General features: G+C 38.7%; 4 protein-coding genes across 5 annotated transcripts; all 4 read right to left on the bottom strand.

The window, feature by feature from the left end:
• On the bottom strand, positions 1–2,403 carry LOC106715127 (rho GTPase-activating protein 26-like). 2 transcript variants are annotated; one of them, XM_014508352.2, is made up of 5 exons: positions 1,789–2,403; positions 948–984; positions 752–854; positions 332–401; positions 1–227 (listed from the first exon to the last, which is right to left on the bottom strand). In XM_014508352.2, the coding sequence occupies exons 1-5, from the start codon at positions 1,821–1,823 to the stop codon at positions 56–58; spliced, it is 417 nt and encodes a 138-aa protein (XP_014363838.2). In that variant the 5' UTR covers positions 1,824–2,403; the 3' UTR covers positions 1–55. The 2 variants fall into 2 exon arrangements, with proteins under 2 accessions (XP_014363838.2, XP_014363837.2); XM_014508351.2 differs by having other exon boundaries at positions 320–401; positions 1,789–2,023.
• A 4,795-nt stretch (positions 2,404–7,198) lies between these two features.
• Positions 7,199–8,204, bottom strand: LOC123722245 (rho GTPase-activating protein 10-like). The gene is made up of 5 exons (XM_045683416.1): positions 8,197–8,204; positions 7,952–8,151; positions 7,741–7,846; positions 7,374–7,667; positions 7,199–7,265 (listed from the first exon to the last, which is right to left on the bottom strand). Exons 1-5 carry the CDS (start codon positions 8,202–8,204, stop codon positions 7,199–7,201), a joined length of 675 nt encoding a protein of 224 aa, XP_045539372.1.
• A 734-nt stretch (positions 8,205–8,938) lies between these two features.
• LOC106715106 (rho GTPase-activating protein Graf-like) lies at positions 8,939–24,868 on the bottom strand (the record flags this gene model as incomplete). Its single annotated transcript, XM_014508325.2, has 9 exons — positions 24,483–24,868; positions 17,578–17,735; positions 11,347–11,418; positions 10,466–10,567; positions 10,167–10,382; positions 9,624–9,698; positions 9,471–9,543; positions 9,297–9,394; positions 8,939–9,106 (listed from the first exon to the last, which is right to left on the bottom strand). Coding segments are annotated over exons 1-9 (1,122 nt in total), but the record flags the coding sequence as incomplete, so codon positions are not given.
• A 592-nt stretch (positions 24,869–25,460) lies between these two features.
• On the bottom strand, positions 25,461–27,556 carry LOC106715125 (zinc finger protein 330 homolog). Its single transcript, XM_014508349.2, has 7 exons — positions 27,283–27,556; positions 26,740–26,890; positions 26,445–26,556; positions 26,227–26,346; positions 25,944–26,108; positions 25,777–25,851; positions 25,461–25,654 (listed from the first exon to the last, which is right to left on the bottom strand). The coding sequence occupies exons 1-7, from the start codon at positions 27,420–27,422 to the stop codon at positions 25,497–25,499; spliced, it is 921 nt and encodes a 306-aa protein (XP_014363835.1). The 5' UTR covers positions 27,423–27,556; the 3' UTR covers positions 25,461–25,496.
• Between the last annotated feature and the right edge of the window lie 81 nt (positions 27,557–27,637).

Genomic DNA, 27,637 nt, shown 5'->3' with positions numbered 1-27,637 from the left:
GGGGCGTGTCGCCTGGTGTGGGCGGGGGGCGTGTCGCCGGGTGTGTGGGGCGGGGCTACGGCAGCGGCTCGACGTAGTTCTCCGGCACGAGTCCGCTGCGGCCGTCGAGGGTGCCGCGCAGCCAGCCGGGCTCTCCGGAGGGCGTCACGTGAGTGATGATCTGGTTGGGCTCGAAGGAGAGCTCGCCCTCGCTCTCGCCCAGACATGCGTACAGTGTGCGCACTCGCCTGCAACACACGAGACACACAGACGGTCACTTTACTTGTATACCTCACGATGTTATCAAACATATTAGTGACAATAAAGAATGTATACTAACGTGTATGTGTACCTGGACGGTGGTGGAGAGGCGCTGTGACTGGACACGGACTCTGAGCTGCTGCTGCAGCGCGCACCTCCACCTGAAACATATATATATATAGTAAACATCAAATGTATCTAATTAACGTGACGTAACAACAAAGTTAAGAGCGTCGGTGGCTGAGAGGTTAAGCACTTGACTTGAAATTTGCAGGTCCTGGGTTCGAATCCCGCCATGTACCAATGTGTTTTTCTATTTACATATGTACATTTATCAGACATTATTTAACCTGCACATATCTAAGAAGAAATTCAATGATATGTGTGAAATCAGCCCGCAATGGGTCAGCGTGGTTGACTATGGGCTAGTTCACCCCTAACTAAGGGTAGACTCCTGGTGGGCTGATGGTGATGATGAACAACAAAGTGTATGGTGTGTGTGTGTGTGTACCTCTGTGCGCGAGATGAGCTGGCTGCGGCGCGTGCGGAGGCTGCAGATGCGCGAGATGCTGCAGCAGCGTCTGTTGGTGCGCCGCGTACGTCGCGCTCGACATCTGATACACAAACACACAAAACTATTAATACATCAATTTATATTACAAGTTTTTATTATTTTTTTTATTTATAAAAGTATATAATATACTTACAACATCATTACGCGACGATAACGAAGTGGGAGAGGTTCTGAAATGATAAAAAAAAAACATTTTTTATAAATTTCATAATGTAACCTATTTTTGATATAAACTTTATTTATGTATAGATTAATATAAAATCTTGTTGTTTCATCATAATTGAATATAATTTTCAACGGTGATGAAGAAACAATATTATCGAAACATTTTATAATCAATATGCAGTTTGTTAGAAACTAATCTTGCACAATTAATTAACAAACGTTGCGCAGTAATCTATACTAATATTATAAAGAGGAAAGATTTGATTGTTTGTTTGAATTGAATAGGCTCCGATAATATTAAACCGATTTGATAAATTCTTCCACTTTAATGTAAAATTAAAAAAATATGTAAATTATTGCAATGCAGTCGCATGCAGTCGATATTTGATAATAGTCAGCGATATAAAGAAATATAGTTAATAATCCCGTTAAATTCAACTCAGCTGATGATCAACAAACTCTTTAAGAAGTCTTACCGTTGTTTTCCGAGACCAAAATGTCTGTATAAAACATATCGTCATCCCTGACATTGTCTTAGAGGAAAAAAGTTTTAAAAGGAGATTTTGGTTTCAAAAACCCACAGTTATTGATTTTGTTTAAGATCTCAAGATAATTTCTTTTGTAACTTCCAATGAAATGTAACAAACTACTTAAAAAAAATAAGATCAACAATTATTTACAATTATTAGAATATAAAACCTTAAAACTTTAATACGAATATATATTATATATTATAAAATTAAAAGCAAATTAGAAATTTTTGCAAATTTCAAAAACTTAAGTGATAACGGCACTGTTTGACTACTAACCCGGCAATAACGAACCCGGACAGACAGATGATCATGTTGCAAATCTCCAGCACTGACACAGACACAGACTGACACGACACAACTCGGAACTGAACGCAGGACCGACACTGAGCGAGGTAGGACACAGACTGGCGCGGAGGAGACCGCGCGCGATATTTATGTGAGCCCGCACGCGACTGCACCGCACACCTGCCCACTGCACGACACGACACGACACGACACTGCCCAGGTAAACGGACTGACCGGAAAAAAAATACTATGTTGCTGTTATAACTTTTTTTCAAAATTCCAATTTAACCGTAATATTACAAGACGAGCTTAAAAACTGACATCTTGTGTGTATTATTGATTTGAATTAAAAACAAATTGTATTGACATTATAAGGGCTGCGGCCTTGTAGTGGTGTAAGGTCATTTCCCGAGTGACCCAGTTAGCGCCGGAAGTGGGACGTAACACCGCGGGATGGGTCGTGCGAGGCGACCTCTTGCCCACTACGACTCCGTAGTCAAGGACAATAGGCGATTGTAGCCTTTCACCTCGATACAGACGAATTGAGGATTACTAAATGTTCCAATATAATACTGCTGCTCATCTTTAACCGTTTTTATTTATCCAAATGTTTTACTATTCGAAATTAAATATAAAATAATCATGGTTTATTATCTAGTTACTCGGAGGGGCTTCAAGTCGTGTGAGATGTTGCTGGGTGCGGGCGGGGTGCGGGCGGACAGAGGTGCGGAGACAGGTCGAGATGCGGCGGAGGCAGGTGCGCATTCCGCCGGCGCAGCTGCCGCGGACCTGCGCCCGCCCCGCACACGCAAAGAATTACATAAACCAAACATATCGATATGTTTGTTGTAGTATAAATATATATAAACCCAAGCTTTTTTGAAATCGATAGACGTTCGAGGACAAATTCTGTAATTCATATCGGTATCGGAAAATGCGCAACCTCGAATCTTATGCAAATAGTTATTGATTAATAACTTGAGTAATAATATTGATAATATTGCATCAGTTCAAACATCGTTATTCTGATAGTACACTATATTTGTTCATGGAACTTATACAACGTTCATAAACTTCAACAAACAAATTTGCATCTACTTTTTCTTCAAAGTGTGTTTGTGATTGAGTCCGTTCACCTTTCATAAATTTGGTGATCCATTACAAGTTCCATTGCCTTTATATTTTGCAACAATGTAAGAACTATTATAATAAATATTTTAATTGCAGTAAATAACTACATAATGTGTATGTACGGGCGACATGTGGCGGGCGTGTAGTGGTACAATGCGGGGCGCGGGAGGGAGGGGGAGATCCGCAAATCGGCGACAGCTAATTAATGGGAAGAAAGGAGCGGTACCTGAGCGAGATGTTGCCGGACTCGCAACTTGTACGGTGACCATACATTACACATGTTGAGGAAATTATGTTCGTAATAAATAGACAAAACTCTAAAGAACACATACTAAGTATATTGCTTGAGTAAATATTTTGCCAATGTCAATATCAACCATTTTTAGTGGTAATACCTTTGAAATAGCTATCGCAATCCATATTTAGCATTCCAAAGAAACGTGAATTAACTTTCAGCTTATTTGCGCCGGTTTTTCGATTTCTATAGTGTTCCTCTTTTTAAATATCCAATCGTTATATTCATAATATTATTTTACATTACAAACCACATCGATAGTAATATCCGCAATGTTATTATAGAGTTGGTGAACGTACAACGAAGCCCCGCTGGCGTCGCATTGTGCGGGTGGCTATCGCAAGGCTACGCTGCCCAGCTGTCTGTGTCTACACAACAAAAAATCTTTTGACGTCTTAAAGAGGATATCTGCCGCACTTTGACTGAACTAACTTAATTGTCTTTTACTAATAAAGCCAAGGCATATCCCTTTCCTGTTCCTGCTCTTTCCTTTTCCTTGTTAACACAAGGTTAGCAAGTTATTCTTTCTATTTCTTATTCCTAATTGCTCTGAATATTGATGTGTATCAATCTATATTCAAGTATACACTAAGTTTTTTGTCTAGATAAAAAGTTTCCCTAGTAAGACATCGACTAAAAATACTGTTCTAAGATCTAATAAAAACCAGTCGATTTTCCATTAAACTAGATAGTTATAAACTACAACAAAGAATCAAAGACAGGCCTGACGGAGCAGCTGTACGCATTGCGCTTGCGCACAAAAAGCGACCGAGTTCTTAAAAGGAATCCCTACAGTGACGGAACGCACAAAAACTAGCAGCTGTTTGGTGCAAACCTGCCAACATCTCAGTCCAGCAAGACACGTATTGTACATCCTCACTCATTGTAACACATCCAAATTATGTACCAAATAACATTGTGAAAAACAAACGATATCAATCTTAAAGTAAACTACTTCGCATTAAACTTTAACTAAACTAATAAAACATTTTAGAACAAAAGATCTGGAAGGTTGCGTGTTAAAATGCGTCTTTACAATGGCAAAAATATATTAGATACAGTTTAAATAATTTCTGCTTTTAAACCTTAAAAACTTGCTGTAACTGCAAACAAAACGTTTTGTAATTTGCATTGAAAATTACAATACTCTTGTAACAACAGAACCTTCTGCAAATATTTACCTAACTTTACAATACCCTTGCAAAAACTGGGTCGTCTTTAATTTTCAGTTACGGTATATTAAAAAGATTCAATTATAAGTTATGATGAGACTTTTGAACGTGTTATAGTCATGTCGTGTACTTTGTGATTGAAGCAATTCATAAATTTTTGTTAACACGTATAATTATTGTATCAATTTATTTAGAATCAAAGGTAGATTTTAAGGTTTTCTGGCATACACGATATAAATACTAATCTATATCTATATATATAAAAGAAAGTCGTGTTAGTTACACTATTTATAACTCAAGAACGGCTGAATCGATTTAACTGAAAATTGGTGGGCAGGTAGCTTAGAACCAGGAAACGGACATAGGATAATTCTTACCCCGTTTTCTATTTTTATTCCGCGCGGACGGAGTCGCGGGTAAAAGCTAGTCTTAAATAATTATGAAACGAGGCTTGCACAATTATAATAGAATCCCCACAAGTTCATCGCACATCTTGCAAACAGAATGAATAAAGCAAAAGGATAAAAAGCCTTCGCACCTGGCGGCACGAGGAGCGCACGCGGCGGCTAAAGGCGCAAGGGATGGGCGCGCCGGGGGAGGGGACCGGGGGCAGGGGGAGGGGACGCGCCAGGTGTTTCCCCGACGCTTATCTCAGAACTAAATTATCATAATAAGTGCTGGCGTCTTGTGTATGTATGCGTTTTTAATAAGAAGGACGTGCGACACAAATAGTAATGGTCCCAATAATTTCTTGCACCCTGTAGCTGGTGTTTACTGCTGAGTTGATATTACATGGTGCTTCGTTTTGATTAGAGCATTTGGTACATAGAGTTGGTAAACGAGATTGTGATTGTGCATCCAATGGTTGCAACGAAATAGTTCTAAAGGCATTCAGAAAACAAGCATTTTGATTTGCCTTCACAAAGTGCAAGATAAAATTTTTACTGGTAAAAATGACTAATACCCATAAGATTGCAGTTTAGTTTATTTTTTATATTATAAGACTATCATCGAAGCTCAGGGCTATAAAATAAGGTGGACAGTAACGGAAGGAGAAGGGATGGGGGCAGGGAGAGACTGTCCCGGACCCGGAAGACGCGACCCCGCGGCGCGGCGGCACACGTGCGCACACGTTTTTACTTTTTGCTCGCCACCTCACCGCCCGATACCATCTCAGATGTTCCAATTGTATTATTAATAAAGGTACCTTTTGATCAACAAAAAATAATTCAGATGTGTAGCGGCAATAGGGTAGAAGAATCGAGAGCGAATAAAAAAAAACTTTAGGACGTTACAAACATAATGTATGACATAAAAGTGAATAGTAGTTTTATTAGGGGCAATTTTAAAGAACCAAATACTTGACCAGATATCGACCGTTATCCTCAGCCGTAACTGAGGCCGTAATCAAGAAAGTAAGAAAGATAGCGAAAACTGGAAATCCATGATTAACGAGGTAAACAGAGAGAGAAAAATACAGTTGACTTATGTACGAGGCTTATCTTAATATTAAACTATATTATTATAGTGTGTTTCATTGTTTTAAACGAGATGTTAACACATTGCATGCCACCTGCATGCATTACTCATACATAAACTGCATTATCTCCCCCCCCCCCGGGCTGGAGAACACAACAGTGGCTGTACTATAAGCCTGCTCTGCTCCGTGTACGTTATCACTAAAATTGTAGGTGAGAACAGCACGGTGAGTCAGGTTGGTCAGCGAGTACTTTCTGTGACCTACATTTTAAATGTTTATATATTACGTATAGTGGGAAATTCACCTTTAAGGAAGGCTTAGTAATAATACGCGATGCGTTATAAATGACAAACTAAGACTTTACATTATTTAGTAAAAATACCTGAATACATGTGACAACACGCAATAACATGATTGCTCTCAGTGTATTACGTAATCAAGTACAGGTAAAAATATGGGCACATGATATAAATGTAAAGGAGTCGTCAGCCGGTTGTCTATTTTCCGGGATACGCTAGGAATGTGACAGCTGTTCTCCCGGAGGCGTGGGGAGTGGGGCGTGGGGGCAATCACGTGTGCCCACTTTTCGATACAAACCTCGGTATGAACAGATGCTCACGATATGTTCTAATTATTTATTTATTGAGTGTGTACATTTAATGAATAAACATAAGTAAATAAATATATTATTGTTCCCCCGACATATTTAACTGACATCACACTAATAGCAACTTGGGAAAAATATTGATCGACAAGATGCGATCAGTTTTAATAAATATTTGAGTATGGTCGCAAGATGCATCTGTTAGCGTCTCACTTATATAGTAAACTAGCTATTGCCTGCGACTAAGTCCGCGATCAATTTAAAAAAACTTAACTAATTATCTTATGTGTTTTTTAAACTATTTTCTACATTCATGACAACGTTCAGCAGGATATACCTTCTGACAAACATTCGCATTTATAATATTAGTAAGATAGTTTTTGACCCCGACTTCATCCGTGAGGATTAAAAAAAATACAGATAGCCTATGTTGATAATAATTTTTTGAAATCGGTCCAGTACATATATAAAAAAACGTTCCTCTTTATAATATTAGTATAGAAGATCAATTTAAATATATAAAGGAAGTTTTTAATGGAGGAGAAACTTTTTGTAAAAGAAAAAAACTATTTATGAAACAAATGTAAAATGTGCAAACAAACAAAAACATATCAAGGAGGAAAATTGATGATTTTACTTTATTATGTTAAAAGCTACCTCTTAGTATAGCTAACAAAATGCATTGAACACAAATACACATCTACAGGTTTAAACGTGTTTTATGCTAAAGTAAAAGTGCCTATGCCTATATCTTTTCCTATATAGTTGAAACTTTGGGAGTCTCTCCTGAAAAGATGTCAATTTGCACATTGGCATTTATTTGTAGGAGATATCGATATAATGGACTGGAATCTGATCCCATTTCTATATATTTGGTTATTGAGCAATACTCACCTGAGTAGTCCGTTGTGCGTCCTGTGTGTGGGGGCGGGTGCGGGGGCGGGGGTAGTGGGCGGGGCCGGGGCCGGGGCCGGGGCGGGGGCTGGGACGATGATGGGTGCGACGGGGGGCGGAGCGGGGTCGAAGACGGCGTCGTAGTGATCGAGCAGCGTCTCCACGAGGACGTTGCAGAACTTGAGCTCGAGGATAGACGCGACGGTCTCTCGCTCGGGTCGCAGCAACGTCGGTCCGAAGCACACCGCCAAGTTCGACACCGTCATCAGGTTCTTGTCGCTCTTCGCCGCCACGCTGTCATCCCACAATGTACGTTTATCACAATCTCTCACACATTAATGTGTAATGTGTAACGTATTATACATACTTGCGCAGATGTCGCAGCACGAGGCGCAGCATGCGGCGGTTGTCTGCGGGCAATGCCAGCAGCAGCGAGTGCAGCGCCGCCACGCGCTCCTCGCGCCGCTCTCGCTCTGCGTTCACATACGACACAGTTACACAAGGCATATGTTTTAATTGGGGTAACTTCGAGACCGAAAATCAAAAGAGGTCAAGTGGTAAGAAAGTGCAGCACTGACTGGCGGCGGCGAGGAACTGGTCGTGCAGCCGGCGCGTGAGCAGCGGCTCCGGCAGCGCGCGCAGGAAGCTCTTCAGCGCGGAGGTGAGGGTCTTGCTCTCGCAGTCGGCGGGCTCGGCCAGCTCGCCCCCCGCACCGCACGCCACGCCCCCCGCAGCACCGCCCACCAGCCGCGCCACCTTCGATGCCACGCCCGCCACCCTACGTAACAAATTAGTTAGAGTTCGACTATCTTTACATTGCTACTTTATCATGGTAATTCTGTATACAAAACATATAAACCATGCAGTTACCTGTATAGGCCCTGCTCCTCGAGGCCGCGCGATTCCAGGATGGCAATGATGCGGCGCACGAACGCGAAGCCCGCCTCGTTCAGCTCGCACCCCGACACACCCTCGCCGTCACCCTCCCCCTGTCACCACAACATAACACACGGACAATCGTAACACAACCATATGGTAGCTTTTGATACATTAGTCTTCGAGTCAAACGTTTTTATTAATATAACGGTTTTATAACTCCCATTTGGAAGGACTTAGATTTCGAGTCATTTTAGAATTGTACAGATGGGGGTAGCGTTAGCGTCGCCAAGCGACCGGATAAAGCGAGACATAGGTAGGCTTTATGATTATATGTCCGGTCAAAATAAACGGCGTCCGGGTTATCCGGTTTTTATTAGGCTTTTTACATTTCGCAAACGAGAGTGGCCGAGCGCCGGCGACGAGAGTCGACTGACGGTCGTGTCCGGCCTTTCTACCCAAATGTCCGGCCAAATTGGCTAATCTGTCCGGTTAGTAGGTTTGGCAACCTGGCAACCCTAGATGGGCGGTGATGTGGGCGGTGATGTAGGCGGTACCTTGGCGGCGTGCGGGCGGTGGGGGCGGTGCAGGTGTGTGGGCGGTGTTGTGGGCGGTGTTGTGGGCGGTGATGTAGGCGGTACCTTGGCGGCGTGCGGGCGGTGGGGGCGGTGCAGGTGTGTGGGGGGAGGCGCGGCGTCGAGCGCACGCAGCCAGGCGGCGCGGTCCCGCTCGCCGAGGGCCTGCAGTGTGAGCGGGGCGCGCTCGCGCTCTCCGGGCACAGCCTCCCAGCAGAAGCGGCGCTCCGCCTCGCTGGCTGCGCGCGCGCCGCACACGCACACGCTCTCCACGGGCCCGCTCTGCAACAAACATACTCTACATTTCACATCGGAGTCTCTCCATTACTTTTACATACTGCCTGCCGTCAAATTCTTGTTTGTCTTTTAATTTAATTACTTAAGATTTATTTTTAAAAATGCCAAATTGATATGGAATCAATAACATATATGTAGTTTGTTTCAAAAGAAATATATAACGCTTACATCTCACCGTTTTGACGTTGATCTGGTTGTAGGGCATGAGAGAGAGCAGCCGCGAGCTCTTCTCGTATGTGCAGTACTGCTTGCTCCACGTCGTACCGAACGCCTCTGAACATACAACAACATACATAAATTTGTAGGAACATCTTCAACTCCGATTAGTTGTATGTAAGTATAAACTCACTCTTCTCCATTAGGAAGAGGTATCCGGCGCGCGAGACGCCGCCCTGCTCCTCCGATATTCCCTCTTCTTTGTTCTGTAACAAGTCACATCACATACATATGTCATTAGATGAAAATTAATTTATGATCAGTTTTCATTGAGACTACAACTCACCATCTGTCGCACCTCCATCATCTTCTTCATGAGCGACTCTGTCTGCTTGCTGGTCTCCTCGAAGTTGCTGCGAGTCTGTAAGCAGGGCACAAGTCACGACACGTCACATTACGTCACACACGCAGCATGCGACACGCGCATATCACATGTTATTTCGTCACTCTTGCTTGCAGGATTAACAAGATTTGTGTTAGAACGTTTTTAATTCTTAGTAAAAATTGCAGTCAAACTTTATAGTAATTAGTTATCAAACAGAAAACCAAACACACAGACACACACACACACACACACGCTCAACCTACGGTCCGCAGTGTGCGCCGAGCGGGGGCACGAGCTCGACCTGCGATCATATGCTGCGTCAACAACTAATTCCAGATATTCTCCTATCACAACACCTGCACAGCTCGGCTGAAAGAGTATATCTAATGTAACTATAATGGAAAACACAACTGGGACACGAGTGCGATGACGCAATCAAAAGCATGCCCCAAAGGTTTAACGGTTCCATTTTTTCCCCCTACATAAAGATTATCGTTATGGTACCCGCTGTATCCTGAGCTGCAGGTCGCGCACGAGGGGCTCCGCGTCGGCGTGCACGTCGTGCGCTGTGTGATGGAAGGTCCACCAGCCGAACACGAAGCCCAGCAGCGTCTCCACCAGCTCGAACTTCTTGCGCTCCTGCACCGCTTGCAGCTGGAACACGTACTCCAGCGACGCCTGGCAGAAGTCGCGCTCCGCCATATCCATCGCCGCGTCCGCCTGCAACACGACACAACCTTATGCAATGAAACATTCACAAATCACAAACGAATTCAAGTAATCAATCAAAGAACGACACCCACCTCCTGGAAAACGGCTTCAGGCTTCTTGGTGGAGAGCGACAACGTGCGCTCCTGGCTTTGGCAGAACTTGGCAGTCTTCTTGTCGAATTTCTTCTTACCCTCCTACAATGTATCATCGTAAACTGTTACTCATATTTCCTTAATCCTAATCACAGTCACATTAGAAAATACAAAAATCGATAGTATTTTTCGTTGATTTTAAAAATTTATATTACCTCTTTTCTCAAATGTAACAAAGAATTACCTTTCTTTTGTCATACAAAGTTTAAAAATACAATTACAAAATGTTTTTACGCAAGAATCCTACAATGGAATGTCATAAATGAAAACTGGCTCAATGAAGGGCATTTATTGACTCTACTAATGTGTAATCTGGCTGCAATCAATCTGCGTTAACTGAACCGATTGCAACGCGACGGGACAGATGCCGCGTGCAGCTCGCTGCGTGCAGCTCGCTGCGTGACATCAATTTAAAACAATCAAGACAATTCCAGCTGATGAAACGTCTGTCACACTTGCATATCCTAAACATAATGAATGTATCCGACTGTTAGATATGTTTACTTGTGTTATGTACATGTATGTATGTATGATATGTTTACTTGTGTTATGTACATGTATGTATGTATGTATGATATGTTTACTTGTGTTATGTACATGTATGTATGTATGATATGTTTACTTGTGTTATGTACATGTATGTATGTATGATATGTTTACTTGTGTTATGTACATGTATGTATGTATGATATGTTTACTTGTGTTATGTACATGTATGTATGTATGATATGTTTACTTGTGTTATGTACATGTATGTATGTATGATATGTTTACTTGTGTTATGTACATGGCAATTATGTAAATGTGTTTGTTAAATTAACCTTGACGGCTCCGATGTGGTCCTTACGAAAGCGCTCGAGCGGCTGGATGATCTGCTCGTGCGCACGTCCCAGCTGCAACGTACATATTTAAATTAAATAAAAGTATAAACAATCTATTTTCTTTTACATTATTTTTATAATTAAATGTCTATTCCATTGGCTTTCAGTGCTGCTCATACGTGTTTTGAATCAAAAATATATCACATAAAAAGTAGTTACATATTACTTAATATTTATGATTTGTTAATAACAATATATTAAAACTTGACACAATTTTAAAATCTCACATTTGAGAATTAAGAACAAAGACAATAAAGCAATGACATCAATATAAAGTGTTTGACATTTCCATAACGATGTAGTACAAAAGTAAACAAGTCGTAAAATCTATTCATATTTGTAATGGACGATAATTTGCATATAATATGACAATGGTGAGGAACATAGACATAGGACAGGGGCGACGAAAGTAAAAGTTCGTACGGTGTAGACCGGCCGGTACATTGCGGCACACAACGCCTAGCTAATGCCGACACGTCGCGCACGTAATCTTACACAAACAAATACTTAAGTACACAATGTGCATGATAAGTACAAAAAGCAATGGGACCACGTACGTAGTTGTCAAACGAAACTCACTGCTAACTCCACAGCAAACGGCTCAATTTAACATTGACACAGCAATGGCAACGGCAGCTGATAGTATTTGAAAACATCGCACTATGAATATTCATGCGTCCATACATATTAAGCACAATCCGTACATAGAGGTGCGGTATGTACCAGCTACTGCCCCCTCCCCTTGCCCCTTTACCCCCCTCGTCTAGTCGAGTCGTCTCAAGTGGTCCGGGAGTCATTAATGCAACGGCACAGCCTCCCCGATACGGGATCACTGATGAGCAATGTTATTAACGACGTACACGCCTGTATGGTCCTTCGAGCAGGATGTTAATACAATCTACTGCCGTATAATAATATTTACAGTATTATAAAGATAATATTTATATTCTTTTGAAACGAATACTGTGAAAGCTACTTGCGTACGATTTTCAATTCGACTGTTTTTTTATTTTTTATAATGTAACATTGATAATTTTAGTTGATAAAATAATTAACCAAAAAAAAAGAGAATTGAAACAGAGGAGCAGAAGGTTAGCGTGGTTTGGACATGTTATGCGGAGGGGAGACGAACACATAAATAAAAAAGTAATGAGATTGTTACTAAATGCGGATGGCTACAAAGGTAGAGGAAGACTAAAGAAAGTATGGATGGATTGTGTGAGAGAGGATATGCGTAAGAAGGCGGTTAATTCAAATATGACGGTTGATAGAGATGTATGGAGGAGTAGTACATACTGTGTCGACCCTCCATAGGGATAAGGAGAGCTTGATGATGAAGGTAATTAACTAAAAGTAAAGTTGATGTTTTGGTTTCACGAGCGTTCATTTGATATCACCTAGAGTCTATTGTTTGTGCAATCTTTTTGTTAAATACTACGAGTGCCTTTAAGAAATGCTTTTTTTTTTTTTGCTAGATATTAAGATTTTCAAACCAATCATAGCAATGGACATAACAAAAACGTACATAATTGGTAATGAATGACGTCATCTTCATTCAAACACGCTCGCCGGTATAACATGAAATTAGAAGCGCCGCTCTTCACTCGTTCAACTTATTGTCAATTCGTTGCGCGCCTTTTTCATTGTTTATTCGTGTAATGATCGCGTGCAAATCGAATCAAGGTTTGCTTTACTCAAATAAATGTAAAGCGCAATTTTCATTGTTATCGACATTATCAACACGCGATTACTTATTTAACATTACTGAAAGGATTATGATAAGACATATAATATTAACTAGCTGAGAGCGTCGGTGGCTCAGGGGTTAAGCTCTTGACTTGCAATCTGCAAGTCCTGGTTTCGAATCCCGCCATTTACCAATGTGATTTTCGATTTACATATGTACATTTATCCGACGTTCTTCCGATGAAGGAAAACATCGTGATGTAACCTGCACATATCTGAGAAGAAATTCAATAATATGTGTGAAGTCAATCAACTCGCACTTAACAAGCATGGTTGACTATGGCCTAGTCACCCCTAATTTGGGGTAGCCTCCGAGCCCCTCAGTGGGGACGACGTCTAAACTTTCGCATTTGTAATATTAGTATGAAGTATGATGTAGTTAATTAAAATAATTATCTTCTTGATGTCTTTTGTTTTTTAGGATTTAGGACAGTTGATCCTCTGCCGTTGGTCAAACACAATTTTTTTACGGGCGTAGCGTAGTCAGTTTACAATATTTCGGATTTCACAATCCAAGAACCCACAGAGAAAATTTTTAAAGCATTGTTATCCATTTAAATGAAATTATTTAGCACTTTTTTATTGTCTCGCTTTGGTAGCAGTTCTTAACTTTGCAATGTAACTACCGAGATTAATTACCATGTTGTTTAGATAAATATTTGTTAATTCCTATTTCCTGGGCTTAAAACGAGTCAGTGTGAGATATAATATGTGTTTGCAGAGGGATGGGCATTTGGCACATGTAAAGACAATACATCATTATCATTAATCATTAGCGTTATCTCTGCGATAAATGCGACAAGGTTGCAACTAGAGACACCGCTCGCTTCATTCTACGCGATATCACGTGATTGGCGCCCTTGTGACAAGTACTTTAATGTACTACATTACTACATATGTACATAACAGATATATGTCGATTAACAGTAATAATACATTGCTCTAACAATATCAGACAAATCGCAAAACGTTTACTATGTTTACGAACGAAAGGTTAATAAAAAAAAATGCTATCTCTGACACACTGTTTGTGTTAATACATGAAATGTTTATATTTACAAATAGGCAAGGATGTGCGGCGACTGCGTCCGCGTGCAATCGATACCGTGAGGGAGGGCGTTGACCCCGGCTTGCGGCTGTCTCAGCTGAGACGAGCGGCTTGCAACTCGCGTCTTGGGGTTGCAATCCGCGGCAAAGAAATTTGCATACAGTTTCGTATATGTATCTACGTCAAATGAACTACTGGTACATGTAATTTTAGTCAGAGATAAACGTTATAGACATACAAATAATTTTCGAATATTTTTACGCAACTCTTACAATATGCAAATTAAAACAAGTTCTTATTGATAAATAAATTGATCAATGGTGGGACAGGTGTGTGAGCAATTGGCAGTAGCCAGTGGGCAGCGGGCACGTGCCCCAGTCGAAGTTTTTCCTCACTTTCTATGAACCGGTCGCATCAGAGACCAGACAACTTTCCTCGCATTAAATATTATTCTGACGCCAGCAGGTGCATTAGCAGCTGACAACGGTTTTCTCTATCTATTGGAGAAATCATATGTTTAAAATGTACAGTGAAAACAAAGTTAGTTTTCAATATAAACAACATTTCACATCACATACAAAATTTTTAGTGCCAAATGCACCCAATCTTACTAATATTATAAATGCAAATGTTTAGGATGGATGTTTGAAGGTATTTCTGTAACAGCTCAACGGATCTTAATGAAATTTGGCACAGATATAGAACATAGTCTGGAAGAACAGATAGGCTACTTTTTATGTTCTTTTTAAATCCCACGCGGACAGAGTCGCGAGCGACAGCTAGTTGTTACATAAAAATGCAGTAGTTATTTTAAGTTTTACGCTCACACTGAAATTAACAGATACTACTTTAACATATGAACATTGAAAGTGCATTAAGTGAACGATTTGTATAATATTTGTCCTTTCAATTTGTGTGCGCGGAGGTGAACCGGTCCACTGGTGTCCGTGCTGTCCGGTGCGGCGCGCGACCTGTCCGGCGCTACCAAGGTCGGGCCGGAAGTCCGCCTTCACCACTCTTGCTTTTATTGACCTACACGTACTAAATTATATTGCTGATTTTCGACAATGCTTAGCAAAACGTTTTAATATTTTTTAATATCCACATTTACACTCTTTATTACCTCCTGTGAGATTTAAAGACGTTACAAAGAAATCTAAATTCCTTTTCGTTTAATAGGTATATTAATCGTTTTTTGGATACAAATTTTAAACTGGAAAATGCGAAAGAGATAAGAGCATCTCACTCTCTAACTTTAAAACATGAAATGATTCTTTCTATAGGTACCTGGGGCCTAGCATGGACGCCATCGTATCGTCATCGTACCATTAAGTCAAAAGTAGTATGAGATTTTTGTTGTAGGTACTTTACGTCTGTTACTCGCTACACAAATTTTGTCGATGACAATACTATCGCGATTATCACAAATATTCGTGCTAGTCCAGCTGTTAGCTACAGACGTGATAGTAACAGTTTCATTGTGCAATACAATAGCAATGTGTACGCGGCGCCGTATCACATACACTATGAACTTATCTCCTCGGTACAGGTAAGTAGTTGACCCACATTCCGGAGACGATAAGACTCTAGTAGCGCTGTACGCCTCGCACTAGATAACACTCTGCTAATTAGATAATATCATAAGCATAGTAACGAGCCGAGCCTCCTGAGGGAGCTAGCGACATAAGTTCCTCTTCACTAATTAGGCTAACCGCACTCTACACTCTGACTTTAAGACCCCGTTCGAAGGTAAATGCTTCTTTTATAAAAACTGGCTACGAGCCAACTATAATTAAGGTTTCGTGCTAATCTGTTCGTAAAACTCGCTTGTTAAACTTGTGGGAAAAATATTTTTTATGATCAAATCTTAAAAGTAAGTTTATCGTGTGTACGATATCAAAAATAAAAAACTCGACAAACATTATGTTACCAGCATACTGGCATTTCACCAATTGCAACGACTCGACGGACAGACTCACATGAGCCTCACGCTTGGTATTTGCTACAAACAGCCACAATTACCAAACATCGATCATAAATACCGAACACAAACTGAAATCTCCACGCTTGGAGAACTTGCTAGTTTATTCCGGATTGGCATTATCAATATTCAACATACTTTAAATTGTGTAGAAAAACCCACACCGACGCCGATCACTTGGACAAACAGCGAACACCAAACAAAGACAGGCAAACACCTATTCACAAATTCATGTTCGTTATTTGGTATTCGCTGTTCGCCGTTATTTGCCAAGGGTGAGCAGCCGGCTTTAAATTTTGTTGTCATCGTGTCACTGTTACTTTCAAGTCATTCGATTCGAGCTCGTGTCATACGTCCAAGTCCGCTCCCACGCTCGACAACACGACACATGGCAATCATCACTTGCATTATTTATACAATCAACTTTCGCTTTTACATTTTAATATTGTAAAAATTTAAATTTTAAATTTGTAAACCATGCATCTAAGGCACGATTCGTCGCAAATACACTTAGTTCATGATATATCACAAATATTATGATTTATTTTGACACATCTAAATATAACATCTATATATATAAAAGAAAGTCGTGTTAGTTACACTATTTATAACTCAAGAACGGCTGAATCGATTTGACTGAAAATTGGTGGGCAGGTAGCTTAGAACCAGGAAACGGACATAGGATAATTTTTACCCCGTTTTCTATTTTTTTATTCCGCGCGGACGGAGTCGCGGGTAAAAGCTAGTAACATATAATTCAACTATGGCAATACTTTGTATCATTAAAGTAATCAAACTACATTTTGCATTACTAATACAATTAACAATACAATTGGTACTCGGAAAAACAAATCCTTCCTTCCTGTTTAATTAAGTGTTGCGATTAACAATTCCTACGAATCAAATTGTCCAAATAAATTTTACGAAGTGCATACTGCATAAACCTATCTAACATTCCTTTCAACTTATTTTTGAACAATTATCTTGGTCTTGGTTCGTTATTAAATGAGGTAGCTAGTGCCTACTCTACGTAAAAAAAAACCAGATAAAATTGTATATGTACATATAAAAATAGCATAATTATGAATGCTGGTGGTCGCGGGCGACTTTCTCGTCGACATTAACATAATGCGCATTGACTTGATACGCAAATGGATTCAAATTAATTACATGATTTCTAATACTCTTTAGAATCGCTGTTTAGTATCAAAAAGTCATTGAATTTATAAAAACATAATTAATTAGGTAAATCTAAAAGTTTCTAAAGATATTATTTTGGAAAACTAAGCTACTCTTATTCTTAACGTTTATTGGCGGCTAGGATAACTTAACATTAGACAACCTACTGAGTCTGCTGCTTGCTGACTCCATAAAAATTTTGATCCGTTGTACTCACCATGCGCTCTCGCTCATCCTCGACGGTGCGTATAAGGTGTGCGAAATGCTGCAACGAATGGCCGATGGCGCGCTCGTCCTCCGTCATGGATGCGCCGATGCACGCGAACTCGAATTGCTCCATGCTGCCCGCCAGCGCCAGTTGGGCAGCGCCCAGACCTGCGCACACCAATACAACACACGTTACATAGAGCCTGCAGTAGCAGCTTGTGTAACAAATATGCAATACATCGCATAGTTTAAAACATTTGTTGTATAATTTTGTAACAATACATGTCGCAGTGGGGTGGGGGGGAAGTCTGATCAACAAACATGTGCGTCAGAATAGGGAAATGAGTCCACCACTCTAGCATGTATAATTACAACTCACTATCGCATAACATATTGTTATTTTGTTTTGGAGTCTCAGTTAAATAAGATTGCAAACCAAAATTAACAATAAGGATAACTATGTAAATGAACATGACGCATGCAATTATCACTAAACAAGTGGAGTCACACGACGTAACATAATTACCACTCATCTAGGGCCTAGCTAACTTGTGAGCAAAGCAATGGGCTATAAAATCAAGCTGTAGTAGAAACGTGGGGACATATACGACTCTCCATAGAGATTCATGTGAGCGTGGCAATGTGGCGACTAAAAATAAAGTACAGTGTCACAGGGAAGGGGCACCGCCGCGTGACGTATCAATCGCCCAAAAGATTAGCAGCGTATGAAGCCAGAGATCACTGCAGTTACGCGATGGAACCATTACTTCTTAGTGCAAGTGCTTGTGTGAGTTATTTGCTTTTGTCAAATAAGAATTAGGAATAAAGCAATAAAACATGAAATTAAGAGACCTACCCTAAAGTCAACTGATAACCAACTGAAACCAAATAATTAAAAACTTAAAAAAACAAAAGGGGTGCAGAATAAATAATGCCTTGACAAGAAATATGGGCAAATTTCATCTGAAAGACTTATGTACTTACGAGATGTTAAATTACCAAATGTTTAATACTAATAGGATTAAGTAATAGGGGTGTCTTAATTAAGTGAATACAACCGGAGGTCACGCCCCCTACTGCACATGTCCACAAATGTACTAATTAAACAACGTCGGTCTGCTGAGTCACAGTGCAGGCCGTCAGCAGACACGGTCTGTTGGTGGGTGTCGGAAGGATTTATTTATTTATTTATTAGGATGTGATATGCTGTGTTCTAACATTTTAAAATATAACTGTATTGAATACTGACTTATTTCATATATAAAGGAATAACATCGCCATGTTTATTTATGCCGCTCGTTTGCCTCCTTCTCTTATAAAAAAAATGACGGTAACAGACGAAGGTACAGTGGGACCATAGGTGGGCACAGTTAATCAAAAAGTTAACTTCGTTAATCGTTAATTCGTTAAATAAAAATTTAACTTCGTTAATCGTTAAAGCGTTTAATTTACGAAAATTTAACGCAAGTTAAAGTTAACAGTTAAAGTTAATTTACGAGTATAAGGCCCAAGTGGGAAATGGTCATATGAATAATCTCCGAATCATATGGACCGATTTTGTCGAGACTTTCAATAGTTTAGTTATATAATATACTAAAATATAATTTAGACAATAGGAGCGATGTACTAATGCCTGTACCATAATAATGACATAGCATGCACTAGTTACACACACTTATATACTACACTGACAATGATGGACAATTGACTTTTTCAGTCAATTTTTTTATCGACAATCCGAGGTCACGGAATTAGATAGCTAACTAAATTTAGACAACACAAATTTTCTATTAAACAGTTAAGACATGTGATAATATTAAAAAAAAAACAATCAAAACTTTTGTGCAGTATTTACATTTATCTGTTACTATTTGCTCCCGGATATTCATTTGCTCATACTCCAACAACTGAACATTTAATTTTATGTATAATTTGGTAATATTTTTTTTTTATTTTAGCTAAGGACCCACGAACAGACTTATAATTTTTTACGTACTTTTTATTTATTAATATAGATTTATTAATATAGATTTATTAATATAGATTTATTAATAAAACTTCTAACATCAGTAAATCAAGTTAAATTACTCTCAGTGTATTGAGCTTAAGTTACACGACATAACGAAAACAACCGATCGCGGGTGATGTCTTCTCTCTTTCTTATCACCTATAAAATCGTTATAGTTAATTAGTAAGAATATGTTTTGAATTATTTTCAACGACATTGGATTAATTTTAAAATAAACTTTCGATATACGTAAATAATCGATGTCTTTTTGTAAAGGTCACTTGTGGCGAAATTTCATATATTAAATTTAGTATAACAGTTTAACATTATTTCACTAACATAATTATTTTATCTTTTTCCTCATTCTTTCTCGTTTTGTCGTATACTTTTTTTGTAAACAAACAAATTATCTTCGCTATTGTCTTTGCGCAGCGCACGTGCATCCCCGACAATTAGAAGGGTTGGGGCCATAAATCCATCGTGTTCGTTATCGTATTCTCTGTGCGGCTGTCCATTTGATCCTTTGTTCATATTTTTAAAATGTAAAATTATTTTTCGTTGACTATGAAGAAGCCCCAAAAAAACAAACGACGGTAATAAACACCTAAATCCCTTTTGTTTTTGAGGAACGTTTATTGCGTGCACATTTCGTCTTTCGAATTTTTAATTTTTTTTTTCATTGTTTGTTTGTTATCTACGCAATGACAAAAAAAATCCTATTTGTACGCTTTTTCAAATGAACCATAAACTATTTATTTTAATATTTTTTGTTGTCTTTAAACTCCAAAATTAAAATAAACATTTTGTCTGCAACAAAGTTTAGTTGTATTTTAGGTACGACGTTGTAGAGTAATGCACTCTCGATTATTTTGATTGCAATTCAGTTTATCTTTTTGATAGATTTTGCGTTTCACGTATAATAATTATTGTATTAAGAGTAAAGTGATTTCGAACCTTATGTTGATTTTATAACAAAGTCTTCTTCTAAAAAAAGTGATGTTAAATAAATGAAAACCAGTTTTAATGTGAATAAAATGTAACAAAAACTTTTCGAGACATTTGTGTAAATATGAAATAATTAATAAACTTTGAAGGTGTCTAGCGCCTAAACTTCGCAATATTAAATAGAGGTAAGTTTGTTTAAATCGTCACTATTTTCTAACAAGGATTCTGTGGTACTCTTTTGATCACGTCTATCCCGGCCGCTCGGTGTATTGTATTTGTATAACATGCATCACACTCGCTCGTTCTCGTTCTCTCTCGTTCTTGTTCACCATTCGACTCGCCGACGGTTGCCGAACATAGCCGAACTTACGAATGTAGCCTGATGCATAATTTAAATAAAATGACAACACGTCAATAAGTGTCTATTGTAACAATTAACGGACTAAATTAACGGAAGTAGAATTTAACGGAAGTTAACAAGAGCGTTAACACTTTTTGAATTTAACTTAAAAGTTAATCCGTTAAGGAAAATGTTAACTTCGTTAATTAACGATTAACGGATTAACGAGTTAATGCCCACCTTTGAGTGGGACTATAGGCTGGTGTCTGTCACTGTAGTCATAACGCGGCTCGGCAGGAGCTCAAGGTGAGCGCGGCGCCGCTCGCTTGCACTTTAGGTACATTGCGCAAAGTGTTGTTTACCATGGTGCATTACCACTTGTTACATTGATAATTTTATCTGCACTAAGTGGTCATTTCCACATGTTAAAAACATTGCAGGTACATTGCCGTATTATAAGACAATGAAAACTAATCATAAAAGATTTTTCTGACTTGCTTGATTACGATCCAATCTGTTCAAGACAATCTGTACCTTATACAAAGGTGATGTTGCCTTAATTTAACATAATATCTGCTTATGTCATCTATGACACCCACACATTATAGATATTTATTAACTGATATTATTTATTGTAGTTTTCATGTTTGACAAAACTTACATCAATCTGAAGGACTAGAATACTTTTTTGTATTATAAAAAAATATATAATATTTAGATATTTTATTTTTATTTATAACAATTTTGTGCTTGTAAAAATAATAAATCCTAGCATTAAAAAACATTTAATCCATTCTAGAGTTATTTTATAAAAAAATACTCTTAACTTCACACAATAAGCACTGTTAAATAACATCGCAGAACATAGAGAACATACTAGTAGGTGCGCTATGGTAGATAAGCGAGCGTGTGACGCGGGGCCCAGCAGGCAATAACTGTAAAGGCAGTTGCCGATCACCGTTTGATGCTTGTATGGTAATCAAATAGCTTTCATGACGTCACTACACTACGATTACGGTCTCATAGTTGGCAATACAAAGCAACGGGAGTCGCGAGAGTGAAGGTAATAAGTTACCGACGGTGACAGTGAAGGTGAAGGTCAACAACTCCTCATCCGCCAGCCACTCTCATAACATTACCGCAATGTCACTAATGTAACTCGCTCATTTGTAACATAATAACTTATAATTCCTATTTAAACATTTCCGATATCATTGTCATCTGTAGAGAAGTGCAGCCTCGCCCCTCTCCCGTGCGAACTGCGCTCACAATGCATCACGTAACGGATTACGTCCCAAGTTCGATCCCACGCTACGTAAACGCGCTTTGTTGAGCTTTGTGGCACTGACACCGTCGTTGAATGTCAATACGAATTAATACAAGAAATGAGTCACAATCTAATTTAAGTTTAACATATGAGCAAGCCTACCTTCAACAACAACAAAGGTTACACTATTGCCATGAACATTACTTACTGTGAGGAGAAGAGGAGGAGACTAAACAAGGAAAGCAAAGGTTTTTTTTCCTATACGACATTACATCAAACAGTAGTAGTATACAACTCGCCACTCATTGGTCTAGCCATCTTGCGACAAATTGACGATGAATGCGTTGAATTCTGAGACGCCGCAATCGGCGCAAGGCGGCGACTATAATAATGAAACACTTCCGTCGATAGCAGCCCTCGCCTACATTCTCTAATGCCCAATTTGTGTCTAGTATTGAATGATTTCAGACAACTAAGTGACAAACCAGAACCAACACACAAAGATTCACTGTGTACTTGTTTATTATTTTTTAAAAACAGTTTACTATAATAATTATATTTTGTTAGGGTTTAGTTAAATAAAAGGACACTTAAACTACTACCTTTGCCCACTTTTTCATGATAAATAAAATAGATTGTATTCACACATTTTCAAAATTATTCATAGTTAGCAGTCTAATAACTATAATATGCCTGCATATATTAGTTAACTTCCTGTCAAAGTCAAAATCGACCCAGCCATATCGGAGATTACCCGGAAAACCCGGAAATGTGGCCTTGCATGTGTCCACAGACAAAAAAATTTACTAATATACTAAGACTAAGTACATAACATAGTAAAGATTAAAAAATAGCTTTTTCAGAACATCAAAATTAAGATTAATGTTTATTAGAATAGAAGATAAATAAACAAACAAAATATGTTCAAAGACAATTAGTGTGTTACAAAATACACTCCATGTATAATTTGATCAACACTGCACCAAAGTGTAACTCAGAGATCCAGTATTGTTTGTTGTTGATGTCTCATTGCACTTATCTTACTAATAATATAAATGCAAATGTTTAGATGGATGTATGTTTGTTTGAAGGTATCTCCGAAACGGCTAAATGGATCTTGATGAAATTAGGCACAGTGTAGAACATAATCTGGAAGAACACAGGCTACTTGTTATTTTTTTAATTCCATGCGGACGGAGGATTTTTTTCTACAATTTATTTAATTATCAAACTAGTAAATGGGTTCTGGTTAAAGGCAGAAATATTCAATTCCTGGAATAGCTCATTAGACAAAATATTATTTAATTATACATAATTAGTATAAACTGTATAATAAAAGTAAGTATTTGAACATAGAGCACAATAGACATACAAAAGTTTATCTGTGTAGTTAAGTCATCAACAATTTATATATACATTCAGACTTTGACTGTGCTACACAAGATGGTATTTGTTTACACTGGATTTACAAATTTCGGAATTTAATTTTTTTTTATATCAAAAATGGTCACAACAACATAACTTGACCAACATAGAAAATATACCCAAAACCTTATTGTATATTAGTACAAAACAGGATTGACAAGTAAACAAATGAAGTACTAAAAATGTAAACAATTTTTACAAAGAAATCAAGAATAACAAAGAGTCAAGGAACAAGTAGACTATCTATTTTTCAGCTTGCAGCAGTAAGTCAAGGGTAGGCAGTGATAAACTGTACTAACATGGTGCGCCATTACTTTTATTAGCTAGATTTCAGCTGAGTGGGTGTTCGTTATGGACTCTGATGAACTAAGCATGACTCACCTGCCTCAGATAACATTAATAAATTGACACATACATGCTACAGACTATATGTATCTCTTTGTTAAATGGATGTGTTTGATTTGGCAGAATTACTTAGAAAATTGTTTAAAATGGAAATGGGAATATTTCTAGATGTTTTTTAACAAATTAAATATATGTAAACTTTGAAGCTACATGCATAACAAAAGGAAATATATTGATGGACATTGTCAATATATGCTATAGGCATTACAAGGTTACATAACAAGAGAACCACAAGGCCACATAAATTTACACCTCCATTCTGTCCCACTTGCATTGTTATCACCTCTACAAGTGGTATATAGAACTGCCATACTTACTATAAATTATATGAGATAAGTCTACTGATTCATGTCATAGCTCAAATAATATTCAAAATTAAATTGCCTTCAACCATTGCCACAACAGTGAAAAAACTATGTGCTGACTCAAAATTGCATGGAAACTTTTTGTATAGACTAGGAAAAATACAGGAAAGTATTGGTGATATCAAGCCTTTTAGATGTTAGTTAAGGACGTATGACTTACGTTTAGCGGCCTGCACGACATCCTTGACTTCTTTTATGAGGCGTTTGATCTGCTGGCTGGTGCGCTCGAGCTCCTTCTCGTGGCGCTGCAGGTTCTCGCGGAAGTGCGGGCTATCCGCCAGGCACTCCGTGAACTCCAGCGGCTGGAGCCCCACGCCCATCCTCACTCACTTGCACTTACTACGACACGATCAAAAATCACAAACCACTTTCACCGACCGCTGCGCGACGGTCTCATCTCCATGCACTTGTCGGCGAACACGGACGGATTTTTTTTGAACAGGACGTAATCGGCGCTTATCACTACGCGATTTGTAAACGGATAAAAAAATTAACACTAATATTTTCGTTTCAGAGCATAATTGGCAGTAGTTGTCGTTGCGCTGTCACGAAGTCACGAATGCGATAGTCGAATCAATGTTACCAGATATAATAATTGTTTCGCTGTGTTAACTGGCAAATGATGCAAAACTATTATTTAACCTCACCTCTCACACCAAAATATATTAATATATAACCAAATGTGAATAAATATTCCATATGAAAGTTTAAAATTTTAAATTCTTATCTACGCCGTTTATACTTTAGTTCAAATTTTTTAGAAAAATTAAGAAATATTTAATTGTTACTGACAACACTTTAACGTCGAAGCGGGAAAAGTACTTTTTGAAAAGTATTTTCTGTACTCTCTGTACTCTCTTTGGAATGTACTCAAAGGTACTTCCTAATATATACTTTTAGTACTTTATTTATTAATTTTAAATCATACTTCTACTTATTTTAAATTACTATTTGTAAATAGTAATTTTAAAAAACAAATTCATTATAATGAACTCATGTACAATATGACTATAATTACTTAGTTAAAAGTAAATTAAAAATATGAATGTCGTCGTTTTTTTCCAAACAACCTGTTTATAAACTAAAATGAGAAAACACCAAGAATACAGTAAGTATAATGTTTTACTATATGTTAAATAATTTTGAATACAATGCTATGGAAGGTATATTGAGGCTATTGTGCATTGTTGCCAGACGCAGTGGCAGCAGTGTCGGTCTGCTCGCTGTCGTCGGACTCCTGCTCCTCTGAGTCGTCCTCCTCATCGTCATCGTCGTCATCCGACTCGGAGCAGGAGTAAGAGTAGTCACCTCCCTCAGCGGTTGCCTCATAACCTGCAAAACATAGTTTTTTTTGTAGAATTGACAAAGTAGTGACAATCAGTAACAGTCTACACTACATCTCACGGAGGTACACAATAAAGATGTATTTGACCTTTTAAAATATTGTGACTCACCAGTATATCCACCAGCTCCATAGTCGTCATCATCCGCCGGCTGAGCACCTTGTCGTCCGTAACGGTGCGAGCGTGCTGAAAAAATTAACAATGTCATTATATTGTCAGGGGTATGGAAAAATAAAAATTTCTTATCCAAAAGGAATGGATTTGATGTGAATACTGACTGGACATGCTGAGTTCGCCAGTGACCAGCAGCGCAAAGCCACACTTTGGGCAGGGCGGTGCTGCGCGGCGGTCGGGCCGGGTGCCGCGCCGGCGCACGTGCTCGTCGCAGAAGCACGTTTTACAGCGCAGGCACGAGTACTGACCCAAGCGATTGCACGATTGACCTGTCACAACATACATCACTCATTAATCAAATACCTATAATTATATTGTCTTATTTCGAAAAAATTTGAAGGATCAATCAAGAAATAAAATTCTTCCTTCTTATTACATGCAACTTACACTTATATGTCTCCGACTCCAGCACTTGACAGGAGGCTTGGTGCTCAAACTGATCATCCTCGCAGAGGAATCCCTGGCAGAAGCAGCAACGGAACACGCGCCCACCATGCTCCCACACACCTATGGGTAATGGATTCAAAATACATAGTTATGCTTTCACAAATTACTTATATTGAAAAGGTGTTTATTAAATTGTACAAGCAGAAAAGGCCTCTTACCTCTTTCACATTCAAGACACACAGCATCAGTAAGTGGGCAGGTGCAGGCATGTGCCTGTAGACACTTTCTCCCATGGCACACCCATGCCTCACAGAAGTCACAGATTGCACCCTGTAAAAATAATGTGTATTTGTTTAGGTAAAGTTTTGGTGATGAAACTAATTAGGGCAATCTTAGAAGTGTTCCATACAAAATGATAAACAAAAGTTGACTTCTACAATAAAAAGATAATTTAATACTTCGTAAAACTTGTATGGTCTCAAGAGCAGAGGTAAAGTAAAAGTTGATACATACCACCATACCCATTCCAGTGGTGAACACCCCAGGATGTCGCACCACGCAGTCCCCGGACTTGAGCATGCACTTCACCTTGCCACAGTGCGCGCACGCCGGCAGGCGCTGCAGCGCCTGGCAGAAGTAACAGAAGGCGCGGCTCTTTTGCTTCCTGCAATTTTATATTAATACTAGCTGTCGCCCACGACTCCGTCCGCGCGCAGTTAAAAAAACTTAATAAGGATATGAAAAATAGATATTAAGCTGATTCTCAGATCTACTGAATATGAATATAAAATTTCATAACAATCGGTCAAGCCGTTTCGGAGGAATACGGTAACTAATATTGTGACATGGAAATTTTATATATTAGATATACATCACTTTAGATCATATTAAATTTTTTCTTGTTTTATTATATCATTTTTTTAAAGAACCGACATTTTCTAACCTAGTCTGCTCAAACTTACGACACTGACTTGTGATTCGATGGATTTCCTCAGTTTTATAACTAACTAGTACTAAACTTATACAAAGAACAAAAACATGTTACTATGAAATTACTTCTGGCATTTATCACATTCCATAGGCATATTACAAGGGTGCTGGGCTATGTCTACGTGTTCCCTGGCATTCCTAATTTCTTTTTGTCTCTGCTTCTGCTTTTCAGCTTTTTTTCTTTGACCAGTCTTTTTCTTAGGCATTATAGCTTGTAAAATGTAAACAACTTATAAAACAAAGTTACAAATCACAATGCTTTTGGATTTCCTATAATTTGACACTTTTTGCTTTTTCAGCTAACGTTTCAAAAGCCGTATGTCAAATGTCATGTCGATTGTCAAAATGACGCCCACAACAAAGTGACTTTCGATATTAGAGTATTGCCAGTTGCAGACCACATATGTCAGCATTTAAAGTA

This window comes from Papilio machaon, chromosome 22, assembly GCF_912999745.1.
Source record: "Papilio machaon chromosome 22, ilPapMach1.1, whole genome shotgun sequence".
In the NCBI taxonomy this organism is placed as follows: Eukaryota; Metazoa; Arthropoda; class Insecta; order Lepidoptera; family Papilionidae; genus Papilio; species Papilio machaon.
Note: the sequence above shows the minus strand (reverse complement) of the source record. Positions and strands in the feature narration are given on the sequence as shown.